The 25,417-nt window shown below is 42.6% G+C and overlaps 1 protein-coding gene across 1 annotated transcript; it reads left to right on the plus strand.

Moving 5' to 3' along the window:
* Window positions 1-13,624: 13,624 nt before the first annotated feature.
* Window positions 13,625-15,875, plus strand: LOC119298401. The gene is made up of 5 exons (XM_037575818.1): window positions 13,625-13,743; window positions 14,289-14,468; window positions 14,917-14,970; window positions 15,066-15,218; window positions 15,427-15,875. Exons 1-5 carry the CDS (start codon window positions 13,699-13,701, stop codon window positions 15,784-15,786), a joined length of 792 nt encoding a protein of 263 aa, XP_037431715.1. The 5' UTR covers window positions 13,625-13,698; the 3' UTR covers window positions 15,787-15,875.
* The last annotated feature ends 9,542 nt before the right edge of the window (window positions 15,876-25,417 follow it).

Consider the following 25,417-nt stretch of genomic DNA (forward strand, 5'->3'; position numbering starts at 1 on the left):
TCTTCAGACCTACGGGTCCATAGCTAGTAGCTAGATGGCTTCTTCTCTCTTTTTCGATCTCAATACAATGTTCTCCCCCTCTCTCGTGGAGATCTTTTCGATGTAATCTTCTTTTTGCGGTTTGTTTGTTGAGACCAATAAATTGTGGGTTTATGATCAAGTCTATCTATGAATAATATTTGAATCTTCTCTGAATTCTTTTGTGTGTGATTGGTTATCTTTGCAAGTCTCTTCGAATTATCAGTTTGGTTTGGACTACTAGATTGGTTGTTCTTTCCATGGGAGAAGTGCTTAGCTTTGGGTTCAATCTTGCGGTGTCCTTTCCCAGTGGCAGAAGGGGCAGCAAGGCACATATTGTATTGTTGCCATCGAGGATAACAAGATGGGGTTTTTATCATATTGCATGAAACTATCCCTCTACATCATGTCATCTTGCTTAAGGCGTTACTCTATTTTTAACTTAATACTCTAGATGCATGATGGATAGCGGTCGATGAGTGGAGTAATAGTAGTAGATGCAGAATCGTTTCGGTCTACTTGTCTCAGACGTGATGCCTATATACATGATCATACCTAGATATTCTCATAACTATGCTCAATTCTGTCAATTGCTCAATAGTAATTTGTTCACCCACCGTAGAATACATATGCTCTTGAGAGAAGCCACTAGTGAAACCTATGGCCCCCGGGTCTCTTTCTCATTATATCAATCTCCATCACTTTACTATTTCTTTGCTTTTACTTTGCTTTTACTTTATTTACTTTGCATCTCTATACCAAAAATACCAAAAACATATTATTTATCATCTCTATCAGATCTCACTTTCGTAAGTGACTGTGAAGGGATTGACAACCCCTAAGCGCGTTGGTTGCGTTGAGCTATTGTTTTTGTGTAGGTACGAGGGACTCGAGCGTAGCCTCCTTCTGGATTGATACCTTGGTTCTCAAAAACTGAGGGAAATACTTACGCCACTTTGCTGCATCATCCCTTCCTCTTCGGGGAAATCCAACGCAGTGGTCAAGAGGTAGCAAGAAGAATTTCTGGCATCGTTGCTGGGGAGTCTGCGCAAAAGTCAACATACCAAGTACCCATCACAATCCCTATCTCCCGCATTACATTATTTGCCATTTTCCTCTCGTTTTCCTCTCCCCCACTTCACCCTTGCCGTTTTATTCGCCCTCTCTCTCTCTATCCTCCCTCTCTATTTGCCTCTTTTGCCCGTTTGCTCTTGTTTGCTCGTGTGTTAGTTTGCTTGTTTGTCGCGATGGCTCAAGATAATACTAAATTGTGTGACTTCACCAATACCAATAATAATGATTTCCTTAGCACTCCGATTGCTCCTCTTACCGATGCTGAATCTTGTGAAATTAATACTGCTTTGTTGAATCTTGTCATGAAAGACCCGTTCTCCAGCCTCCCTAGTGAAGATGTCGCTACCCATCTTAATAGCGTCGTTGATTTGTGTGACATGCAAAAGAAGAAAGATGTCGATAATGATATTGTTAAATTGAAGCTATTTCCTTTTTTGCTTAGAGATCGTGCTAAAGCTTGGTTTTCGTCTTTGCCTAAAAATAGTATTGATTCATGGAACAAGTGCAAAGATACTTTTATCTCTAAGTATTTTCATCCCGCTAAGATCATCTCTCTTAGAAACGATATTATGAATTTTAAACAACTTGATCATGAACATGTCGCACAAGCTTGGGAGAGAATGAAATTAATGATACGTAATTGCCCTACTCATGGTTTAAATTTGTGGATGATTGTTCAAAAAATTTATGCCGGATTGAATTTTGCTTCTAGAAATCTTTTAGATTCGGCCACGGGAGGCACTTTTATGTAAATCACTTTAGGAGAAGCTACTAAACTCCTAGATAATATTATGGTTAATTCTTCTCAATGGCATACTGAAAGATCTACTAAAAAGGTGCATGCGATAGAAGAAATTAATGTTTTGAGTGGAAAGATGGATGAACTTAAAATTATTTGCTAATAAGAGTGTTTCTTCTGATCCTAATGATGTTCCCGTAGATTTTTCTTTCTTGATATAGATTACAATCCTTCTTGCCCTATTATTCTTGGTAGACCTTTCCTTAGAACGGTTGGTGCAATTATTGATATGAAGGAATGGAATATTAGATTTCAATTTACATTAAAAAAAGGCCATGGAACAGTTTCCTAGAAAGAACATAAAATTACCATATGAATCTATCATGAGAGCCACTTATGGATTGCCTACCAAATATGGCAATACCTAGATATATTCTTGCTTGTTATGCCTAGCTAGGGGCGTTAAACAATAGCGCTTGTTTGGAGGCAACCCAATTTTTATTATTCCTTGCTTTTTGATCCTATTTAGTAATAAATAAATTATCTAGAATCTGTTTTGGTTGTGTTTTTTATGTTTAATTAGTGTTTGTGCCAAGTAGAACCATTGGGAAGACTTGGGGAAAGTCTTGTTGAACTTGCTGTAAAAAACAGAAACTTTAGCGCTCACGAGAACTACTGTCATTTTTAATTGGAAAGTGCTATTTAGTTAATTCTTTTTGCAGATGATTAATAGATAAATTCCTCACGTCAAGAAATTTATTTTATAATTTTTGGGGTTCCAGATATTGCGCTAGATACAGATTACTACAGACTGTTCTGTTTTTGACAGATTCTGTTTTTCGTGTGTTGTTTGCTTATTTTGATGAATCTATGGCTAGTAAAATAGTTTATAATCCATAGAGAAGTTGGAATACAGTAGGTATAACAGCAATATAAATAAAGAATGAGTTCATTCTAGTACCTTGAAGCGGTCTTTTGTTTTCTTTCGCTAACGGAGCTCACGAGTTTTCTACTTTATGTTTTGCGTTGTGAAGTTTTCAAGTTTTGGGTAAAGAATTATGGAACAAGGAGTGGCAAGAGCCTAAGCTTGGGGATGCCCATGTCACCCCCAAGATAATATAAGGACACCTAAAATCCAAAGCTTGGGGATGCCCCAGAAGGCATCCACTAGTAGAAAAGGGGGCTTTGGTCCAGGCCGGGTAAGCCCATTAGTCCCGGTTCAGTCCAGAACCGGGACCAATGGGTGCATTTATCCCGGTTCGCGCGGCTAAGGCATTAGTCCCAGTTCACTTGGGCCCTTTAGTCCCGGTTCGTGCCACGAACCGGGACTAAAGGGTGCGATGCCCATTGGTCCCGGTTGGTGGCACCAACCGGTACTAAAGGTTAGACCTTTAGTCCCGGTTGATGCCACCAACCGGGACTAATGGGCTTTGAGGCATTAGTACCGGTTCATGGCACGAACCGGTACTAAAGGTAAAGGTCCCATTTTCAAACTCCCCCCCCCCCCGTGGACCGCCTTTTCAGTTTTAGAAAAAACAAAAGAAAATGATGGAAATGTTAATAAAAATAAAACAAAATAAGTTTCCCATGTGATATGTGGTCTAGTTGTTGGGAAAATTTACAAATATGAATTTCGACTTTATTTACAAAATATCTCTGGAATTTGTAAAATGGGCATAACTTTTGCATACGAACTCGGATTAAAAAGTTTTTTATATGAAAAATCATCTACTCGAAAAGTTACATCCGATGGAGACCGCCTACGGCCTGTTTGCAAATTTCTAGAATCCTCAAATTCCAAAAGGAAAAAAAGTTATGCTCAAATTTTAGTTTTTTTAAATTTTCAGTAAATCTGGTCAAAGTATGGTCAAACTACTTATTCAAGAAGTATTAGTGTTACTAAATAATTATTCAAGAGTGTTATTAAATAATTATTTCACCTTTTTTGAATTTTGGTCAAATCTGGTCAAACTATGGTCAAACTGTGGTCAAACAATGGTCAAACTACTTATTCAAGAAATATTAGTGTTACTAAAAAATTATTGTTTTTTACAACAATAGTTTTGAACTCAAACAGTGAAATATGTGACTTCATGCTCAAGCTAAATTCCTGAGGGTTAATAGGATTGACATCTTACTATTGTCAGGAAAACAACAAGTGCAGACTTGGAAACGAGGGAGAATAGAACCCAGAAGTTAAGCGTGCTTAGGCTGGAGTAGTGAGAGGATGGGTGACCGTTCGGGAAGTGAGATGATTTGGAATGATGAGGGGTGATTAGAGATTAAATTGAGCAGTGATGAGGGGTGATTAGAGATTAGAGGTTAAAATAATTCAGAAATTTGAAAATAAAAAAAATTCAAAAAAATTCAAAAAAAATCAGAAAATTTCCTTTAGTACCACCGGTTGGTGTTACCAACCGGGACTAAAGGTGGACCGGCCACGTGGAGGGCCTTTAGTCCCGGTTCTGGAAGGTCAGGGCATTAGTACCGACACTTTAGTCCCGGTTCCAGAACCGGGACTAAAGGCCCTTACGAACCGGGACTAAAGGCCCTTTTTCTACCAGTGATCCCCTCTTTCGTCTACTTCTACCGGTAACTTTACTTGGAACTATATTTTTATTCACCACATGATATGTGTTTTTCTTGGAGCGTATTTTATGATTTGAGTCTTTGCTTATTAGTTTACCACAATCATCCTTGCTGTACACACCTTTTGAGAGAGCCATACATGATTTGGAATTTGATAGAATACTCTATGTGCTTCACTTATATCTTTTGAGCTTTATAATTTTGCTCTAGTGCTTCACTTATATCGTTTAGAGCACGATGGTGGATTTGTTTTATAGAAACTATTGTTCTCTCATGATTCACTTAGATTATTTTGAGAGTCTTAATAGCATGGTAATTTGTTTAAAATCCTAATATGCTTGGTATGCAAGATTAATAATAAAACTTTCTTATGAGTGTGTTGAATACTAAGAAAAGTTTGATGCTTGATGATTGTTTTGAGATATGGAGGTAATAATATAAAAGTCAAGCTAGTTGAGTAGTTGTGAAATTGAGAAATACTTGTGTTGAGGTTTGCAAGTCCCGTAGCATGCACGTATGGTAAACGTTATGCAACAAATTTGAAACATGAGGTGTTATTTGATTGTCTTCCTTATGAGTGGCGGTCGGGGACGAGCGATGGTCTTTTCCTACCAATCTATCCCCCCAGGAGCATGCGCGTAGTGCCGAGGTTTTTGATGACTTGTAGATTTTTGCAATAAGTATGTGAGTTCTTTATGACTAATGTTGAGTCCATGGATTATATGCACTCTCACCCTTCCACCCTTGCTAGCCTCTTCGGTACCATGCATTGCCCTTTCTCACATTGAGAGTTGGCGCAAACTTCGCCGATGCATCCAAACCCTGTGATATGATACGCTCTTTCACACATAAACCTCCTTATATCTTCCTCAAAAGAGCCACCATACCTACCTATTATGGCATTTCCATAGCCATTCAGAGATATATTGCCATGCAACTTTCCATCATTCCATTCATCATGACACATTCATCATTGTCATATTGCTTAGCATGATCATGTAGTTGACATAGTATTTGTGGCAAAGTCACCATTCATAATTCTTTCATACATGTCACTCTTGGTTCATTGCATATCCCGGTACACCGCCGGAGGCATTCACATAGAGTCATCTTTGTTCTAGTATCGAGTTGTAATCATTGAGTTGTAAATAAATAGAAGTGTGATGATCATCATTATTAGAGCATTGTCCCAAGTGAGGAATGAAAAAAGAGAGAAAGGCCATAAAAAGGAGAAGGCCAAAAATGAGAGAAAAAGATATAAGGGACAATGTTACTATCCTTTTACCACACTTGTGCTTCAAAGTAGCACCATGATCTTCATAGTAGAGAGTCTCTCATGTTATCACTTTCATATACTAGTGGGAATTTTTCATTATAGAACTTGGCTTGTATATTCCAACAATGGGCCTCCTCAAGTGCCCTAGGTCTTTGTGAGCAAGAAAGTTGGATGCACACCCACTAGTATCTTTTGTTGAGCTTTCATACATTTATAGCTCTAGTGCATCCGTTGCATGGCAATCCCTACTCCTTGCATTAACATCAATCGGTGGGCATCTCCATAGCCCATTGATTAGCCTCGTTGATGTGAGACTTTCTCCTTTTTTGTCTTCTCCACATAACCCCCCTTCATTATATTCTATTCCACCCATAATGCTATGTCCATGGCTCGCGCTCATATATTGCGTGAAAGTTTATAGGTTTGAGATTACTAAAGTATGAAACAATTGCTTGGCTTGTCATCGGGGTTGTGCATGATGATAGCATTCTTGTGTGATGAAAATGAAACATGACTAAACTATATGATTTTGTAGGGATGAACTTTCTTTGGCCATGTTATTTTGAGAAGACATAATTGCTTAGTTAGTATGCTTGAAGTATTATCATTTTTATGTCAATGTGAACTTTTGTCTTGAATCTTTTGGATCTGAATATTCATACCACAATTAAGAAGAATTACATTAAAATTATGCCAAGTAGCACTGCGCATCAAAAATTCTGTTTTTATCATTTACCTACTCGAGGACGAGTAGGAATTAAGCTTGGGGATGCTTGATACGTCTCCAACATATCTATAATTTTTTATTGATCCATGCTATATTATCTACTGTTTTAGAAATTATTGGGCTTTATTTTCCACTTTTATATTATTTTTGGGACTAACCTATTAACCGGAGGCCCAGCCCAGAGTTGCTGTTTTTTGCCTGTTTTAGGGTTTCGAAGAAAAGGATTATCAAACGGAGTCCAAACGGAATGAAACCTTCGGAAACATGATTTTCTCATCAGATAAGATCCAGGAGACTTGGACCCTCCGTCAAGAAAGCCACGAGGTGCTCACGAGGGTAGGGGCACCCCCCCTAGGGCGCGCCCCCTGCCTCGTGGGCCCCTCGAAGCTCCACCGACGTACTTCTTCCTCCTATATATATCCACGTACCCCCAAACGATCGAGGACGGAGCCAAAAACCTAATTCCACAGCCGCAACTTTCTGTATCCATGAGATCCCATCTTGGGGCCTGTTCCGGAGCTCTGCCGGAGGGGGCATCGATCACGGAGGGCTTCTACATCATCATCCAAGCCCCTCCGATGAAGTGTGAGTAGTTTACTTCAGACCTACGGGTCCATAGCTAGTAGCTAGATGGCTTCTTCTCTCTTTTTGGATCTCAATACAATGTTCTCCCCCTCTCTCGTGGAGATCTATACGATGTAATCTTCTTTTTGCGGTGTGTTTGTTGAGACCGATGAATTGTGGGTTTATGATCAAGTCTATCTATGAATAATATCTGAATCTTCTCTGAATTCTTTTATGTATGATTGGTTATCTTTGCAAGTCTCTTCGAATTATCAGTTTGGTTTGTCCTACTAGATTGGTTGTTCTTTCCATGGGAGAAGTGCTTAGCTTTGGGTTCAATCTTGCGGTGTCCTTTCTCAGTGACAGAAGGGGCAGCAAGGCACGTATTGTATTGTTGCCATCGAGGATAACAAGATGGGGTTTGTATCATATTGCATGAAACTATCCCTCTACATCATGTCATCTTGCTTAAGGTGCTACTCTGTTTTTAACTTAATACTCAAGATGCATGATGGATAGCGGTCGATGAGTGGAGTAATAGTAGTAGATGCAGAATCGTTTCGGTCTACTTGTCTCGGACATGATGCCTATATACATGATCATACCTAGATATTCTCATAACTATGCTCAATTCTATCAATTGCTCAACAGTAATTTGTTCACCCACCATAGAATACTTATGCTCTTGAGAGCCACTAGTGAAACCTATGGCCCCCGGGTCTCTTTCTCATCATATCAATCTCCATCACTTTACTATTGCTTTACTTTTACTTTATTTACTTTGCATCTCTATACCAAAAATACCAAAAAAATTATTATTTATCATCTCTATCAGATCTCACTTTCGTAAGTGACCGTGAAGGGATTGACAACCCCTAAGCACGTTGGTTGCGTTGAGCTATTGTTTTTGTGTAGGTACGAGGGACTCGAGCGTAGCCTCCTACTGGATTGATACCTTGGTTCTCAAAAACTGAGGGAAATACTTACGCTACTTTGCTGCATCATCCCTTCCTCTTCGGGGAAATCCAACGCAGTGCTCAAGAGGTAGCAATGTTGGTGTACTCTCCACTAAGGGTACCGCTGCAACAAACTCATCAACCACTGGATCATCAGCAATGGCAAAATCCAAAGGAGGAAGCGATCTCTCAAGCACGTCATCACGCTCCACCCGATCGCTCCACAATCGGGGAGGAGCGGAGGCAGGCTCGAAGGACCCAAATCTCAGCGAGTTCATGGGAGCAGCCGTCGATGGTGCAGTCTCTTTCCTAGATGCCGACGCATCAGAACCCGGGATGTTAGATGCCTCGCGCCCATGGTCATCCCCGCGCACCTCCTTATTACCCGATCCATCATCCTTATGGAGCATATCAACATCATTCATAGCCATGGCCCCAGAGAAGAGCTCGGTGTCCTCGAACTCAATCTCGAGGTTATAAATCATGCCTCTGTGAACCCACTAAATGACATCTGGCACGTACTCAATGTCTAGGATACTGACAAGCAATCTGGCCACCCCGTTGGCTCTGGTGAAGGCCATATCCACCCTCTCAGTCTTCCCAAACCAGCGCCCCCAAACTAGCCGCCACTCGAACATCATTCAGCGGCTTAGAAGGTACCCCCGAGAATCGTAGCCAAACCTAAGTTAGCGGTTTACCCTTCGGTTCAACCCTCTTCCACTCATGAAACTCGAGGGTGCACTGAGTGCCGGGAACTCTGCACAACCCAAAACTCAGAAGCCTCTCCAAGTCCTCAGTCGATGGGAAGTCAACCTTGTACATATTATCCTCGAGCCTAATAAGTTCCCATTGATGGTTACCTGGAGCTAGCTCATTTAGCCTGTGCAGGATTTGTGCATCTATCAATACGCCGTGGGTCACTTTCACTATCCCCGTGGTCGCATTCTGGGGCACATCAGGCACGTCCAAAGCACTGGGAGACTCGAAAAACATCAACTCCGCGCAACAAACGCCATAAAGGGTCACATCCGGCATTGGTGCACTCAAAAGCGGGCACTCTCCCGTAACATGGACCGGTTTGGAACAAGTGTCACAAAGTTCAGCCTTACATCAGCAATGAAATGCCCCTGCTCACCCCAGCAATAGCAAAGCATTTTCTCTTTCTTACGAGCCCATTTGCTAGCTCTCTCACCGCCTGGCTTATCGGAAACACCGACAGCACCCGTCACCACCGGTTCAAGCACGGGCACAGCTGCAGTAGCCAATGCCGAGACCACAGCCAAGACCTGTCCAGACAACGCGGGTGTCTGTGCCGCACCCGCCTCTGAGGACACTGTCTGCTCAGCAACCTCGGACACAATAGTAGTGAAAGTTGGTGGGGGCTGACGGTAGTGGTTCCTGCCACCGCGACCAGTACGATTACCTGTATAACCACCTCTCTGCCGGTAGTCCAGGCCAGTTACCCCCTCAACAAAACCTCCTGGAGGGCCGTAAAATGGACGCTCCGTCGATCCATTGCTCTGCCAAGCATAGCCACGACCACCGCCCGACGACGACGATCCGCGATGCTGACCCTCGCCATAGGTGCCATATCCGTCATCTCCCCATTGACCCCGGGCGGATTGCGACCAGCCGGACCAGTATCTCTGCCCGGGGACGCCAGGAAACGATGATAGCCTGCGCCACCACCGCCACCACCACGGCGTGCCGACGGCCTACCCATGGAGGGAGCATGATCCGCAAGCTCCGAGTTCTCCGGACCCGCTCGGTTCGGATGCGGCTGCGCCACGACATGTGGCGGAAGGGCGCCCTTGGGTTTCGGCGCCGGTGGCGTCACTTGGTTAGCCCCTGTTCTATCTCCCTTCATCTAAGCACGAAATTAGTTTCGGTGACTAAAGATATCTGTAACTTGCACTTACTCTTTCTTCACTTTCTGATCCATACTTGTACGAAGGGCGTGTGTGATACACATCTAAAACTATCCGTATGATAATTGAACTCTAATAACTCTGCAAGCATATGAGATTTTACCTGGTTGGTTGTTTCTGATGACTCTGCAGGCATATGAGGTTTGTGCTACTAGGTTGTTCTCATGCATTTTGGAGGACTTCACTACTAAGTCTGAGATCTGCGAATGAAGCAAATTTTAGGGAAACTAGCATGATCGATTGCCATCAACAAAACTGTCATACAATTTCTAGCCACTTGGATTTGTATACTAGCAACAAATCATGATTTATAAGGAGGAAACAGGATGAGGACAGACATGGCCTGATGCTGCAATAGGAGATGCCTAGGTACTTGTGACTGGATGTGTTTGCAAGATATACTTTTAAGTGCATGTGGAAAGGCTGTTGTTTATGCTATGTACAGTTGCGGGATGGCATTGTAAAAATCTTCCGATCTCTAGTAAAGGGGAGTTGGTTCCGTCGCCTTCCCTCCCCTTATGGTTTCCTATTGGTTTTTCTGGTAACCCCAATCGACGCCGCACAAATAAAAACCAACATAAACATAAACCAAATCGATACTTTCCCAAAACCACGTCATGCATTAACTCAATCAAATCAGATCAATCTTAACAAAATCTCAACTAAATCAAAACTTTTCTTGCCTTCCCCTACCCATACTCAAATCAAATTAAATGTTACTACCAAAATCTAGAATATGGTGGATGTAAGGTATATGTCGTACAATATTGATGTTCAGCCACTAGATTATGTATGCCTCGTTGTAACAACAGGCTTCTTGCTAGTGTATAGCAAACATGTTTTTATTGGGTCACATATTGTTGTTCGTTTTATTTCTTGACATGTAGATTCAATGCGGATGATGACATGCGGTCCCCAATATTACAATGATAGGGTATCACTTTATTTCTTGGCGACCAATGTGTACTCATTTAGTTTAGTCGGTGTTGAATATATATTATTTGTATGGTCAATTAATATTGCATAGTTGGCTGCAATTTTAAAATATTTCACCCCATCTTCAATTAATTCATTATGATACGCTTTGCATTATAGAAACAATCTACACAAATATCATTGAAATTATTAAACAATCTAGAAAGAGATTTACACATTTATTAAAATAAATATTGCACTTTAATTGGCATTACAGAAACAATCTACACAAATATCATATTATTTAATTGAAATTAAAGAAAGCTATATGACAAGTCTATAAATAGTTCTCAATGCATATAGTGATCTTCATCTTTTCACACACATCAAAATGTTTAGACATACTCTGCTTCTAGGAGCAATTGCTCTATGTTTACTTTGCCATGCACTTCATATTGAAGGTGATCGATTACGTTCTACTATCCAAGAGGTAATCATGTCATGTGTTGTATTACTGTACTGTAGGGTTATTATCATGTGCTGTAAGGAGGGACCAGTATTTCTTCATTTTCATAGATCATGTTATTATATTGTTGGATTGTATAAAACTCAAGGAGATGGTTTTGGGGTTATTATTTTCTTTGAGCTAGGGAGTGGTGCCAGATTGATCTATAAAGAATTCAGATCCTAAGGACTAGTAATCATACATCAAGATGTTGCTTGGCTCCCATCTAAACCAACGCAAGGTGTTTGTGTGGATACTATCTTTTTGAAACTGTGGATACTACTAATTAATTAGACACGGGATTTCGAAAATGGAACTCAGTCGACTGAGATCTAACCAAGTCTCAGTCGATCTTGTAGCATTTTGTCACATCGTTCGCAACATTTCTTCCTACCGTTTGCAGCATCGGTCTTGCTGGTTGTAGCATGTCAGCCCTCGTATCTGTAGCATGTCATCTCACTGGCCGTAATATCCTCCATTGATGGTTGTACCATTTTAGTCAGAACAGTCGTAGCATGTGTTGTCGTTGATTGCAGTATTGTTGCAACATTTTTCGGCGCCGATTGTAGCTAGCCTTGCCGCTCGTAGCAAAACAACTATGCTAACGTCACTGCTCAGACGGCTGACTTCTAGACAGACCCTTTCAAAAAATTAGTTTTTGGAGGAATTTTAGGAAAACTTGGTTTTGGTTAGTTTTTGTGTTAAATAAGTGTACCTAATTCCTTGTCTGGGTACGGAAAATAGGAAGGCGATGATGCAATTCCTTGGTTGGGCCGCACTGAAATATCATATTTCGGTTGCTAAAAAAAATTCACCTTTTCATGGTCGCTGCTCAATATTCTTGGCTCGTCCCAAACTGTTCTCTTGTATTGATCCATCCCTTCTAGCACTTCCTGTCAATCTCCCACCTCGAGTTTCCATGCCTGAGCGAGCTCGTGGGCTTCGTTGGTGCATCTCGTGTACGAGGTCGTAAAATGGAGGTGGTCTAACGAGTATAGCAGCATAGCAGCCAAAATGGATCGAGTCCTTCACAAGCGATGGTGCTCCTGCGCACTGCCCACACAATGTCTTTGTCAAGCTCCCCCGTCATCGAAGATGCCCACGGTGATGGTGGTGGCCTTGTCGCCGACGCCCGCCGATGCAGTTGCACGGCCAGCACGTCAATGCGTTCTTGTCGCTACCAGCGGAGGTGGCCAAGGCGATGACATCGGATCTCTTCGTGGCTTCGTGCTCCTGTCCCTGCCACCGAGCGCCTAGTGCTCGGGTTGGCGTTGCTGGCGAGCTCACCAAAACGGGGATATCGGCTTCATTAGTCTCCTGTAATCTAGGCTATGGCAAACTGGTTTCTGTAAATCTCGGCTTTAGTTATCCACGATTGAGGTAGATTATCCTAACCAGATTTGAGATTGTTACACCAAAAATCCTGTTCAAGGGGAACCGTCCCTCTAATCGTGGTAGTAGATTCGATATTAGGGCAACCACTTTTTTTTAGAATCATTAGGGCAACCACTTTTATTGTCGTGGAGGTGGCAATTGTAGAGCCCATGCGCTAGTTTTGGATCTTAGCCCATTCTCATCGGATCAAGTTGTAAAGCACCAATAACTATACTACCAGAGCTTCTTATTGCCATCATCATATTTTGCATTTTGCTCTGGTCGTTATCATTACCAAGCCTTCTTGCAAGTGATAGGTGTGGACAATGTGACGGCCCTTAATACCTTATTTAGGCTACATTAGTGTGGGCTAGTTAGAATGCATTAATACGCTTGTGGGTCAAGCTTGTTGGTCTTCGCGTGGGCAAGGTGGACTTTCACCATTTTTGGTCTTCACTACTCCTATACATTTATTTTTCATCTTGACCCAATGCTTCCAAACTATACAACATGGTGGTTCATAATAGCCATAACACAAAGATGGATCATTGAGTTAAAAGTATGGAATGTTAACGGAAGTAACCACAACAAAGCACATGTCTATTTGGGAAGACCAAGCTTGGGAGGTGTGTGGAATTTTTTATTTTCAAAGACCCATCAATTGTTTGCACGCCTTTTATGATTGCTGAATTCCACCAAAATATGGTATTGAAATAATAAATGCATTATCTTATAGTGTGCCCTTAAAGGGCTTTTGGTGGAAATCGTATATTGTTAAATATTTTTCTTTGTACGGAATTAAGATTGATTTTCTTCAGGTCCTTGATTCTACATTGGTTGCTTAATTAGTATGATTTATTTCCTTCTTAACATGTACTCCCTCCGTTTCAAAATAGATGACTCAACTTTGTACTAACTTTAGCACAAAGTTGGGTCATCTATTTTGGAACGGAGGGAGTACTTATCATTTTAGTTGAAGGAGGATGGTCAAACCAAAAGAATTCTTACAAGTTTGAAGTCAAACTCCATTGAAATGACAGCTTTTGGAGAAGATTCAAGTTCATGGGGTCAACCATATGTGAGCTACACTTTCTGATCTTCACTTAATTATTTTACTTATGTGCTGTACCTACAGTTAACCAGTAAATAACTTTGAAGTGCAATGACAACAATAGTACTTTAAATCTACAGGAACCATATTGTATTGCTGAAAAGTCTATAGTTATAACTTCCCCCTCTTTTATAAGATATCATGAAAGTTGCCAAGCGGTAAAAGAAATCTGAGAAAAGATAGAGCATGCAAGGTTTTAATTCGAAGAAACTATTCAGAATCGAACAAGTATTATGTTGCTTCTGTCACTTCTATTCGTGTATATGCACTCACACATTTCAATGTAAGGCCGGTTCAAAAAAACATTTCAATGTATGACCAAACAATATGTAATTGAAGAATATTTTTTCTCTAATAAGTCCATGTTCCTTCATAACAAATAGTTCCCACGAGTTTTGGAACTGCTCCAGATTTAAGCATTCTATATTTGTAAAATGTTACAATTGCATGTTCTGCTCATCTTTTTGTCAAGCTTTCATGTGTTGTTTATTTTGGGTGCTTTCACTGTACAGTATGCGGTGCACCAAACAACTTCTGGAGGTCCTGGCGACAGTTACTATGGCTTACATGTCACCACGGATGTGTATAGCCACAATCTAAAACCCGGCCAACAGACTTCGACTGCAATTTGGGTTAATCATGTTGGAGATGGTGTTAAATCAAGCTTAAATACAATTAGTATTGGCTGGCATGTATGTATCATTTTCCCCTTTTAATTTGGACATAACTTTTCAATTTCTGTTGAAACTAGTCAATTTCTGCATGCATGGTAATACAATAACCATGTGACACAACGGCTCATGCCAAGTTGGGGAGCTTAAAAGAACTCATTAAACCTGATTAAAATGTTCATCCAAAAATATATATAATTTTGAAGATGATTTATGGGCTAAGTTTACACCCCTTATTAAGTGAGGAGTGATGTAAATGTTTTCCAACATTTTGTGTTATACATCACAAGGAAAAAAACAAAGGACCATTTGTGGACCATCAAGGAACTATTTGCAAAGCTACATATGCAAAAGTGGAGAAAATCAATACCACTTCATTTTTGAGGGTTGTGTTGTCTCATCTTTCCTGTCCTCAACCTTTGTGCATCGAGGCATTGCATTTCTCTCACTTGCACCCTTGGTTTTACAGATCTATCCAGAGCACTATGGAGACTCACATCCACACTTCTATACTGACTGGACGGTGATGTGTTTATGATTTGCTAAAATATATATCTTACTCTGAGGGGAAACATATAGATAAGGTTCCTGACATCTAAGTGAACATATATGCAACAGAGAGATGGATATGCTCAAACTGGATGCTTAAACATGGACTGCCCTGGCTTCATAAGGGTGAATGGTGCTGTTATAGCCCCTGGCGATGTTATACATCCAGTTTCTGGTGTCCCTGGTGGACGTGTACAGAATATCACACTCAGACTGCATAAGGTAGGAGTTGCATCTTTCTTGAAATATTTTACCATTATGTTATGTTCATGACAATGCTTTACTCCTTAAGTCACACTACAATGGCTCAAAATGGTGTATCCATTTTGTATAATTTGCAAATATCTTAGTCCTCGCATATAGTCGGGTTTCTAGTCCTTAAATATAAGTACCTGGATTATTTACCTAACCAAATCCTAATTAATGGTAGGACAAAACAAGCGGAGATTGGTGGGTATACTACGGCTTGAACGGCATCCCCACGGGGGTGGGATACTTCCCAAGGTCGTTGTTCACCTATTTGGCAGAAAAGGCAAACCATGTGGCTTTCGGTGCCTTCGTGGATGCTGAGAAGGCGCTTCCAACTCCTCCAATGGGTAGTGGTGTCCTCCCAAATGGTGGCAAGGGTCATGCGGCATCTTTCACCAACCTTCAACTCATTGATAAGGATGGGAATAGCAGCCCCATAAAAGCAAACCTGCCCGAGTTAATTACCATGGCCAAATGCCATTCTATTACACATATTGACCACAGCCAATGCCTTTATGGTGGGCCAGGAGGTTGCGTGTGATTAGATGTAACATTATTTGTTTGAGCTTAGTCTCTTTCAAACTCTTTGTTACTTAATAAATCATATGGGTGACATAAATTATGAAGAGAATAAATGTCCACTACTTTTACATCATGTTAATCGGGTCGATGGAGCCATCCTGTGTCTCCACTAGCAGGCAAAGGTGCGGCGGCACGCGGCGCCCATCGAGAAGCCCATGTGTGTTTTTGTCGTCAAGCAAAGGGAAAGGGAGTTGGTGTTTTCTATGTTTGGATTCTGCAATCTTGGTGTATAGCTAGGTGATAGCTTTGCCTTTCGGGTTTAGTTAAACGGGGACGTTTATTTGTTAGACACTTGTACTACCTCCGTCTCGGTGAATAAGTCATTCGCGTAGTTCTAGGTCGAGGATTTAACTATTTAAATGTGTATTATATGTGACAAAAAATATATATTTAGAAACTACATCCGTGTAGAAATCTAATGATATACTTTCCATTACATATAACATATATTTAATTGCTCAAATCGATGACCTAGAACTACGCGAATGAATGACTTATTCACCTAGACGGAGGTAGTATAATGGTTTTGCTGCGTTGTTGAATGCATAGGGCTGTGTTAGATTGGAAATGTAGAAAGAAAATCGGGAAGTCCAACACATGGCTGGGCTTTAATTCGAATGTGGCCTTATATATTTTCGTTAGATTGCCACTTTGGACCTCTTTTTTTCAGTGCAAGAATAAAGTTCCAAATATTTTTAACTGGACCTATAGAGCGAAAAAAGGGAAAGAAAAGAGTAACGGTTAGCAAAATTGTGGAGCACGTCGAACGATAATTTCACTTTCACGCTTTGCACTAATCAAATTAGCTGAAATGGCAAAAGAAAAACTAAGAAGCCCAAGGTATAGTTGGGCCCAAATTCAGACATCGGGTTATATGTCTTGGCTCAGCCGAAAATCATAGGAATGGAAAAAAATGTTTTCTTTCAATCTTTTAATTGAGATAACAGTGAAAAAGAAAAAGAAATCTATTGCGTCCGAAATGTTTTTGTTAGACCGGAGAGGCAAAAGGATGCAAATAAAGTGATGTCTAACAGAGTAGTGATCGGTAAAACTGTGAGTTAGGTTGGACAACTATCCCACGCATACGTTTCACAACAATCAATCTACCCGAGATGAAAAGAGAAAAACCGAAGAGTTCAATATACAGCCCGACCACAATTTAAACATGAGTTCATGTATTTTTCCTAGACAGAAAAGACAGATGAACGAACACAAACTAAAATAGACTGGCACACAAAGATTACTCCCTCTGTACCGGTGCGTAAGTCATTTTATGTTGTGCACTGCATCCAAGGCAGAGGGGAAAAACGAGAGAACTTAACCTTCAGTTGCTAATTAATAGCATTGCATGTAATGAACTGGCCACTGCATGCCCTTCTATGTAGTCTCAAGTCATTAAAAACATACACGCCCCACGTCTCTTATTGGTTAATCCTTTATTCATGTCAAAAAATAAGAAACGGGGTAAAAGTTAATGAACCGCGTCTAAGTGTTTTGAGATTATTTGGTTTTCGTAAGATGGCTTATGCACTGGTACGGAGGGAGTAGGGTAGAGAAAAAGAAAGAACATCTTGCCTCCCCCCCCCCCTGACCACCGCGTCGCCTCTCCCTGTGTCACAGGGGAACCCTAGATGAGCCGCCACCGACCCTAGATCCAGCCCTCCCTAGCGCCGCCGCCACCGGAGGGGATGCCAGCGAAGTCAGTGTGTGCCCAGTGTAGGTGGTGGCAGGGCGTTCCTGCTCTTGTGGTATCGTTGCGCGGGGTCTTGCCTCCTGACAGTGTGGGCGTGCTCCTCTCTGGAAGCATCCTCTCCCGGCGACGAGTGCTCCTTCGTCAGGCGGCGGCGTCACCCTTCTCCGACGCTCTCGTCCTCGGCGGTGCCACCCTCTAGCTCCACGCGAGACATGCGGCAAATCTGACCATGGGGACCGCTGCGAAGGGCTTCAGCGAGCGTCCACATGACTTGTCGCATGCTGGCCATGGTCGTGTGCCCTAGCCGCTGTTGTGGTGTAAAGACGGCTGCTCCACGGGCTAGTGCTCCAAGTGGGCCCAATTTGGGCCCAGACGTCCTGCAGCTGTTTCGTTTGGTGGTGGTGTTCTTCGGCAGTGCGGCAGCATATGGTGGATCTCGCTATAGCTGCTCCAATCCCGACTATGGCCCCGGTATTGTGGAACCCGCACCCTTTCTGGATTCCTTTCTCGCTGGCACGCTTGGCGGCTCCGACCTGTTTGGACTAGATCTATGTCCACTAGTAGAAAATGGGTCAAATGTGAAGCACATTAGTGTCGGTTTGATTTTGAGCCGGCACTAATGTGTGCATTAGTGCCGGTTCCAACGGCTAGTCGGCCGCTCTCATTAGTACCGGTTCGTGGCGAACCTTTAGCACCGGTTCGTGCCACAAACCGGTACTAAAGTGAGTGGTGGCAGGATGTTGTCAGCCTGGGGCCCCTCCAGCACCTTTAGTACCGGTTCGTATCACGAACCGGTACTAAAGGTCGTCCTACATAAACCCTTCGTCCACCCGAGCTCGCTCTGTTCTTCCCCTTTCCTCTCTCCCCTCTGTTCTTCCCCTCTTCCTCTCAAGCTCATCACACATTTTGCCCAAAATTTGTCAAGATTTGAAGGCCCTCATCCATTCAAATGATCACAAAGGTTAGCAACTTCGTCCTTTAATCTCTCGTTGCTAGATTAGCTCTTGCAATGCTTTATATAGTGATTGATTTGTGAGTTTAGTAATTTGGGAGGAATTATATATATATATATATATATGTGTGTGTGTGTGTGTGTGTGTGTGTGTGTGTGTGTGTGTGTGTGTGTGCGCGCTAGTATTTGATTTATGTGCAATTTGAGGTCAAAATAACACTTAGTTTGCATATGTAGGTGTGGTTTACTTAGTGCCTTCTAAATCTCCGTCGTAACCACCGTCGATCGTCTGCAACGTCCCGTCGCCGGCACCACCTTGTGGTGAGCCTCTTGTTCATGAATGTTTTATATAAAAAATTGATGTTTGTGTGATTTGGATATATAGTTACTCGTATAATTATCTTACCCGTATGTTGTTTGTTATACGTAGTGCCATGGTTTTGATATTCGTCCCGTCGGCCCTCGTCCGGGTTGTGATTCGGATATGGTATATTCTCTTTTAAAACTATTTGTTGCATTTCGTCTTTTTGACAAATTATGCCCATCAAGTTGACATAGATATTTGTATGTAGGAGGTATGTGAACCGGAAATTCCAACCGACCCTATTGTTGAGAGCTTAAATTTAGTTGAAAGAGAAAACGAGGATTTGAAGGAAAAATTGAAAAGAATTGAGGGGGAGAAGATGGAATTGGAGTTGCATGTTGCCGATGGCATCGATGATCACAAGATTAAGATGGAGAAAATGCGCTTGAAGATTAGAAAGATTAGAAAATATGCCATTCATAGTGAGGCTTGGTATCATTATGCTATTGGATCAATTGTTACCTTAGTTGCGATCTTGATTGCATTTGTTGTTGCATTTAAATTCTTTAGCTAGAGAGTTATTTGTTTGTTGCATTTAAGTGTTGTATGAACTTTATGTATGAACTTGTATTAATTTGGTCTTTTCAATGTTGTGTAATGAAGATGAGCCGACAATGAATGTACGATGACCGATGCTTTCCCGAGTTCATTAATGGCCTACGAACTTTTCTGCTTGCGGCTGAGGCAAACAAGCGGGCGGATGGTTTTATACCTTGTCCATGTGCTGCATGTAAGAAAGATAAAAATTACTCTAAGTCAAGAACCATTCACGTCCACCTATTTCAGTCCGGTTTCATGCCCCACTATAATGTTTGGACCAAGCACGAAGAAAGAGGGGTTATGATGGAAGACAATGAAGAAGAAGAGGACGACGACAGCTATCCTGGCCATGATGTGTTCCTTGAATACGATGGTACAACAATGGGGGAGGAAGCTAAGCCGGCAATGCGGGAAGAAGCTCAAGAAGAGGCATGAGATGAGCCCTCTAATGATCTAGGTCGGGCCATTGCCGATGCAAAGAGAAATTGCGCAAGTGATTTGGAGAAGAAGAAGTTACAGCGCATGTTAGAGAATCACAAAAAATTGTTGTACCTAAATTGCGAAACTGACAAGAAAAAATTGGGCACCACACTGGAATTGCTGCAATGGAATGCAGATAATGGTGTATCTGACAAGGGATTTGGAAAGTTGCTGGTAATGATAAAGAATATGCTTCCAAAGGACAACGAATTGCCCGAGAGTACGTACGAAGCAAAGAAGGTTGTCTTCCCTCTAGGGTTAGAGGTGCAGAAGATACATGCATGCCCTAATGACTGCATTCTCTACCGCGGTGATCAGTACGAGGATTTGAACGCTTGTCCGGTATGCGGTGCATTACGCTATAAGATCAGTCGCGATGATCCTGGTGATGTCGAGGGCAAGCGCCCCAGGAAGAAGATTCCTGCCAAGGTGATGTGGTATGCTCCTATAATACCACGGTTGAAACGTTTGTTCCAAAACAAAGAGCATGCCAAGGTGATGCGATGGCACAGAGAATACCGTAAGGAAGACGGAAAGTTGAGAGTACCCGCTGACGGGTCGCAGTGGAGAAAAATTGAGAGAAAGTACGGGAAGGAGTTTTCAGGTGACGCAAGGAACGTATGGTTTGGTCTAAGCGCAGATGGCATTAATTCTTTTGGGGAGCAGAGTAGCAACCATAGCACCTGGCCTGTGACTCTATGTTTGTATAACCTTCCTTCTTGGTTGTGCATGAAGCGGAAGTTCATTATGATGTCAGTGCTCATCCAAGGCCCTAAGCAACCCGGCAACGATATTGATGTGTACCTAAGGCCATTAGTTGAAGAACTCTTACAATTGTGGAATGGAACAGGTGTACATGCATGGGATGAGCACACGGGGGAAGAATTTGACCTAAAGGCGTTGCTATTCGTGACCATCAATGATTGGCCTGCTCTTAGTAACCTTTCGGGACAGACAAACAAGGGATACTACGCATGCACACACTGTTTGGATGATACCGACAGTATATATTTGGATAATTGTAGGAAGAATGTGTACCTGGGACATCGTCGATTTCTTTCGAGCAGGCATCCCGTAAGAAAGAAAGGCAAGCATTTCAAAGGTGAGGCGGATCACCGGACGAAGCCTCGCCACCGTACTGGTGCTGATGTACATGATATGGTCAAGGATTTGAAGGTAGTCTTTGGAAAGGGTCCTCGCGGACAACCTGTTCCGAATGACGTTGACGGACGTGCACCCATGTGAAAGAAGAAATCTATATTCAGGGACCTGCCCTGTTGGAAAGACCTAGAGGTACGCTCCGCAAACGACGTGATGCACGTGACGAAGAATCTTTGTGTGACCCTGCTTGGCTTCTTGGGCGTGTATGGGAAGACAAAAGATACACCTGAGGCATGGGAGGACCAGCAATGTATGCACGGAAAAGATGGCATACATCAGGGTCATGCCAGCTACGCTCTTACCATAGAAGAGAAGGAAATCTTCTTTGAATGCCTGCTCGGTATTAGGGTACCGTCTGGCTTCTCGACGAATATAAAGGGAATAATAAACATGGCAGAGAAAAAGCTCCAGAACCTAAAGTCTCATGACTGCCACGTGATTATGACGCAACTGCTTTCGGTTGCATTGAGGGGCTTCTACCGGATAACGTTCGACTAGCCATTGTGAAGCTATGTGCATTCCTCAATGCAATCTCTCAGAAGATAATCGATCCAGAAATCATACCAAGGTTAGAGAACGATTTGGTGCAATGTCTTGCCAGTTTTGAGTTGGTGTTCCCACCATCCTTCTTCAACATCATGACGCACATCCTAGTTCACCTATGCGAAGAGATTAACGTTTTGGGTCCTGTATTTCTACACAATATGTTCCCCTTTGAGAGGTTCATGGGAGTCTTAAAGAAATATGTTCATAACCATCCTAGGCCAGAAGGAAGCATCTCCAAGGGCCATGAAAATGAGGAGGTCATTGAGTTTTGTATTGACTTTATTCCTGACCTTAAGCCGATTGGTGTTCCTGAATCGCGGCATAAGGGCAGACTGAATGGAAAAGGCACGCTAGGAGGGAATCAAATAATATATATGGACGGACATTCTCTCACTGAAGCACACTACACAGTTCTACAGAATTCCGCCTTGGTGGCTCCGTATATGGATGAACACAAGAATTTTCTACGCTCCAAACACCCGGAGCGGTCTGATGACTGGATTACACGTGAACAAACCAGGAGTTTCGCCGGCTGGTTGCAGACACGTACCATGCATGATGCCTCTATTGAAGATGACATGTACTCGCTGTCACAGTTACCATCTTCTAATATAATGACTTTCAAAGGGTACGAGATAAATGGTAATACATTTTACACGATCGCCCAAGATAATAAGGGAACCAACCAAAACAGTGGTGTCCGCTTTGATGCAACAACCAAGATGGGAAAGGAAACATATTATGGTTACATAGAGGACATATGGGAACTTTACTATGCACGTGGTTTGAAGGTCCCTTTGTTTCGGTGCAAATGGGTCAATATGACACGAGGCGGGGTAACGGAAGACCCGTAGTACAGAATGACAACAGTGGATCTCAACAATCTTGCGTATGCAGACGAACCATTCGTCCTAGCCAATGATGTGGCATGGGTTTTCTATGTGAAGGATATGTCTACCAAGCCCAGAAAAAGAAAAGATAAGGAAGCGAATGCATCATACGATGAGCCAAAGCGCCACATAGTTCTTTCTGGAAAGAGAAACATCGTGGGAGTGGATGACAAGACAGACATGTCAGAAGATTATGAAAAATTTGATGAAATTGCTCCATTCACAATGAATATTGACCCAAGCATCCCATTAAATGATGAAGATTTTCCATGGCTACGGCGCAAAGGGACACACGCGAAGAAAAATTTTCACACCCAAAGATCTAGGATGTGATCGGCTTCACTATCATCACTTTCTTCTGTGTTTCAAATTTGAAAACTACCGACACTAACAGAAAGTTTGTAATTTTTTACCTAAAGCAAAAATATTCACAAAGAAACTCAAAATACAGAAAAAAAATAAAGCAGAAAGGTAAAAAAGAAAAAAACTAAATGAAAAAATGCCCACCTACTGGGCCACAACGGCCTGCATACGACTAGAAACCCAAATTCTAGTTGGGCCAGGATGCAGGCCCGCTAGCCCACTAGGCCCAACAGGGCATCGCAGCACAGGTAGGCCCAGAAGGCCTGCTTTAGAGAGGAGCTCGAGATAGCAGCGGCAGCGGGGCTTATAAGCAGGTGCGAGTGCCCCTCGGCTAGCGAGGTGGGACTAAACTTCTACGCCCCTCGCCTGGCAGCGCACACCCTTTAGTACCGGATCGTGGCTCCAATCGATACTAAAGGGGGGGGGGGCTTTAGTACCGGTTGGCACCACGACCCGATACTAAAAGGGGTGCGGTTCCCACCGCTTCGCATGGCCAAAACAGACCTTTAGTACCGGTTGGTGGCTCCAACCGGTACTAAAGGTGCCTTCTATATAAGCAGCATTTGGGAAAAAAATCATTCTCCCTCTGTTTCCCCATCGACGCACCGTCTGCCCCGATCGGTCGACGCCATCGCCGCCCCCGTCGCGCGTCGTTGCCGTCGCCGCCCCCGTCCCCGTCGTCGCCCTCGTCTTCGTCGCCGCCCCAGGCCCTACCCCGCGTCACTGTCCCCCGTCGCCGCCCCCGACCGTCGCCTCGCCATCGTGGTTGCCTCGCCGGCACCATCGCCCCGCTGTGAGCTCTCCCCCCTCTATCCCCTCTCCCTCGCCCCCGGCGGCCACCATGGGCGCCGCCCCTCCCCGAGCCCACACACACACAAGCATGATGAACATACACATACACACATTTCCTTAAGTTAATTAGTATATACGTATTTTTGTATGTTTAATTAGTTTACATGTTTTAGATTATTATTTTTTCATTAGTATATATGTATGAATGCATGTTAGATGGATATAATTAGTGTTTAATTAGTATGGATTTTTTTTATAATGTTGTTTTTTGTTTTTTAATGGATGTATAGAAGTTGTTTTTTCTGTTTTTAGTGTTAGATGCTTAATTAGTATGAAATTGCATATAGAATTTTGACATATGCAAGTTTGGAGGAAAGCATGCTAGAGTTCTTCAAGCGCCTCAATAGCAATAAAGATATACTACTTCCTTATAACTTCCTGTGAGTCACACTGTCTTGTACTACAAATTCTGTTTTTGCTTACTAGCTAGCTAGATGTTAATAATTAAGTGTATAGGGTTTAGGCTAGTTGATTAATGTTGTGCACATGCCCGCTTAATTAAGACATGCAAACGTGTGCGCATGCAGTTTTCACTGGATCTTGTTAATTATTAAAGTTGATAAAGAAACAGTTGAAGTATTGGACTCACTACTTAAGGAAGAATGTGACTTCGCCATCGTGTTGGGATAGTCGGCAGGTAATTTCAATCATTATTAACTATATCTCGGCCTATTTAATTAGTTCGTCATTTCCTGATATCAACTATTTAATAACCCCTTTATTCATTTTTTTTTGCTGGCAGGCAGGGCTTGGGCAAAGTTCATCAAGGTGACTCCAAGCAAGTGGTGAAAAAACCTGCTTTGGTTTCGACCCAAGGTAAGTAATTAACTATTACTAGCTAGCTTACCATCTCTTTAATTCTTGTTTCAATACCATTAATTAATTATCATGCTTGATTAATTATTATCCGATTAAATTCCATTCTCGTAAAGGCCCTGAGGCAGGCTCCGAGGAATCATCTGTGTGCATACTACGTTTGCGAGAACATTCACATGATGGTGTCCGAAAAGAGCAAATCTCAAAGACAGGAATGGGTACGTTTGCCAGAACACTATTCACAATATTTACATCATTATCGATATCTAGTCACACAACTAATACACATGCATATTGATCTCCTTCTTAACAGTTCAAAGAGGTGCGGGAGAAGCTCCTAGGAACGGAGCGCATACTAGCACTTCAAGAGAAAATAGCGGGATTTTTGCTCGACCAGGTCATAGATCCCAAAGGAGAATACTATTACCCGCTACCGCCCCCATGAACCACTTGTCATCGTGCTCCGAAGGCACCAAAGCAACATGTAGGAGAAATTGTATATATATATACATGTGTATGTGTGAATAATTAATGGTGGTTGTGAGACATTCAATGATATATATATAGGGTGGGTCTATTCTAATAACACCTATTAAGACCTTATTCTAATAACACCTGAGCTTATTCTGATAACACCCCGACCACAGCCACCCGACCTGACGGCACACGCCCACCCACCCACTGCTCGTGCCCATTTTCTTCCCCCACCTCACCGCCTTCCTCCCTCGCTCCCCCCACCATCTCCACCTTATCCCCACCTTCTTCCCGTAGGCGCACCCCACCCTGCCCAACCCCCACTCCACCTGCCGCCGGCCAACTCCCGACCAGCGAAATCGTCGCGAGCTGCCCACTCCCGCCTGATCCCAATCCCCACCACCTCCCACCCCACCACGACCGCTGGAACCTCCCGATCCACTCCCCCCTTCTTCAACC

This window comes from Triticum dicoccoides, chromosome 5A (genome assembly GCF_002162155.2).
Source record: "Triticum dicoccoides isolate Atlit2015 ecotype Zavitan chromosome 5A, WEW_v2.0, whole genome shotgun sequence".
In the NCBI taxonomy this organism is placed as follows: Eukaryota; Viridiplantae; Streptophyta; class Magnoliopsida; order Poales; family Poaceae; genus Triticum; species Triticum dicoccoides.

What these genes read in the sequence shown, in the direction of transcription:
- LOC119298401 (XM_037575818.1), top strand. Translation starts at nt 13,699, where the DNA reads ATGACAGCTTTTGGAGAAGATTCAAGTTCATGGGGTCAACCATAT. An exon ending in CAATTAGTATTGGCTGGCAT is followed by an intron (nt 14,469 to 14,916) that starts GTATGTATCATT and finishes TTGGTTTTACAG; the next exon opens with ATCTATCCAGAGCACTATGG. An exon ending in ACTTCTATACTGACTGGACG is followed by an intron (nt 14,971 to 15,065) that starts GTGATGTGTTTA and finishes TATATGCAACAG; the next exon opens with AGAGATGGATATGCTCAAAC.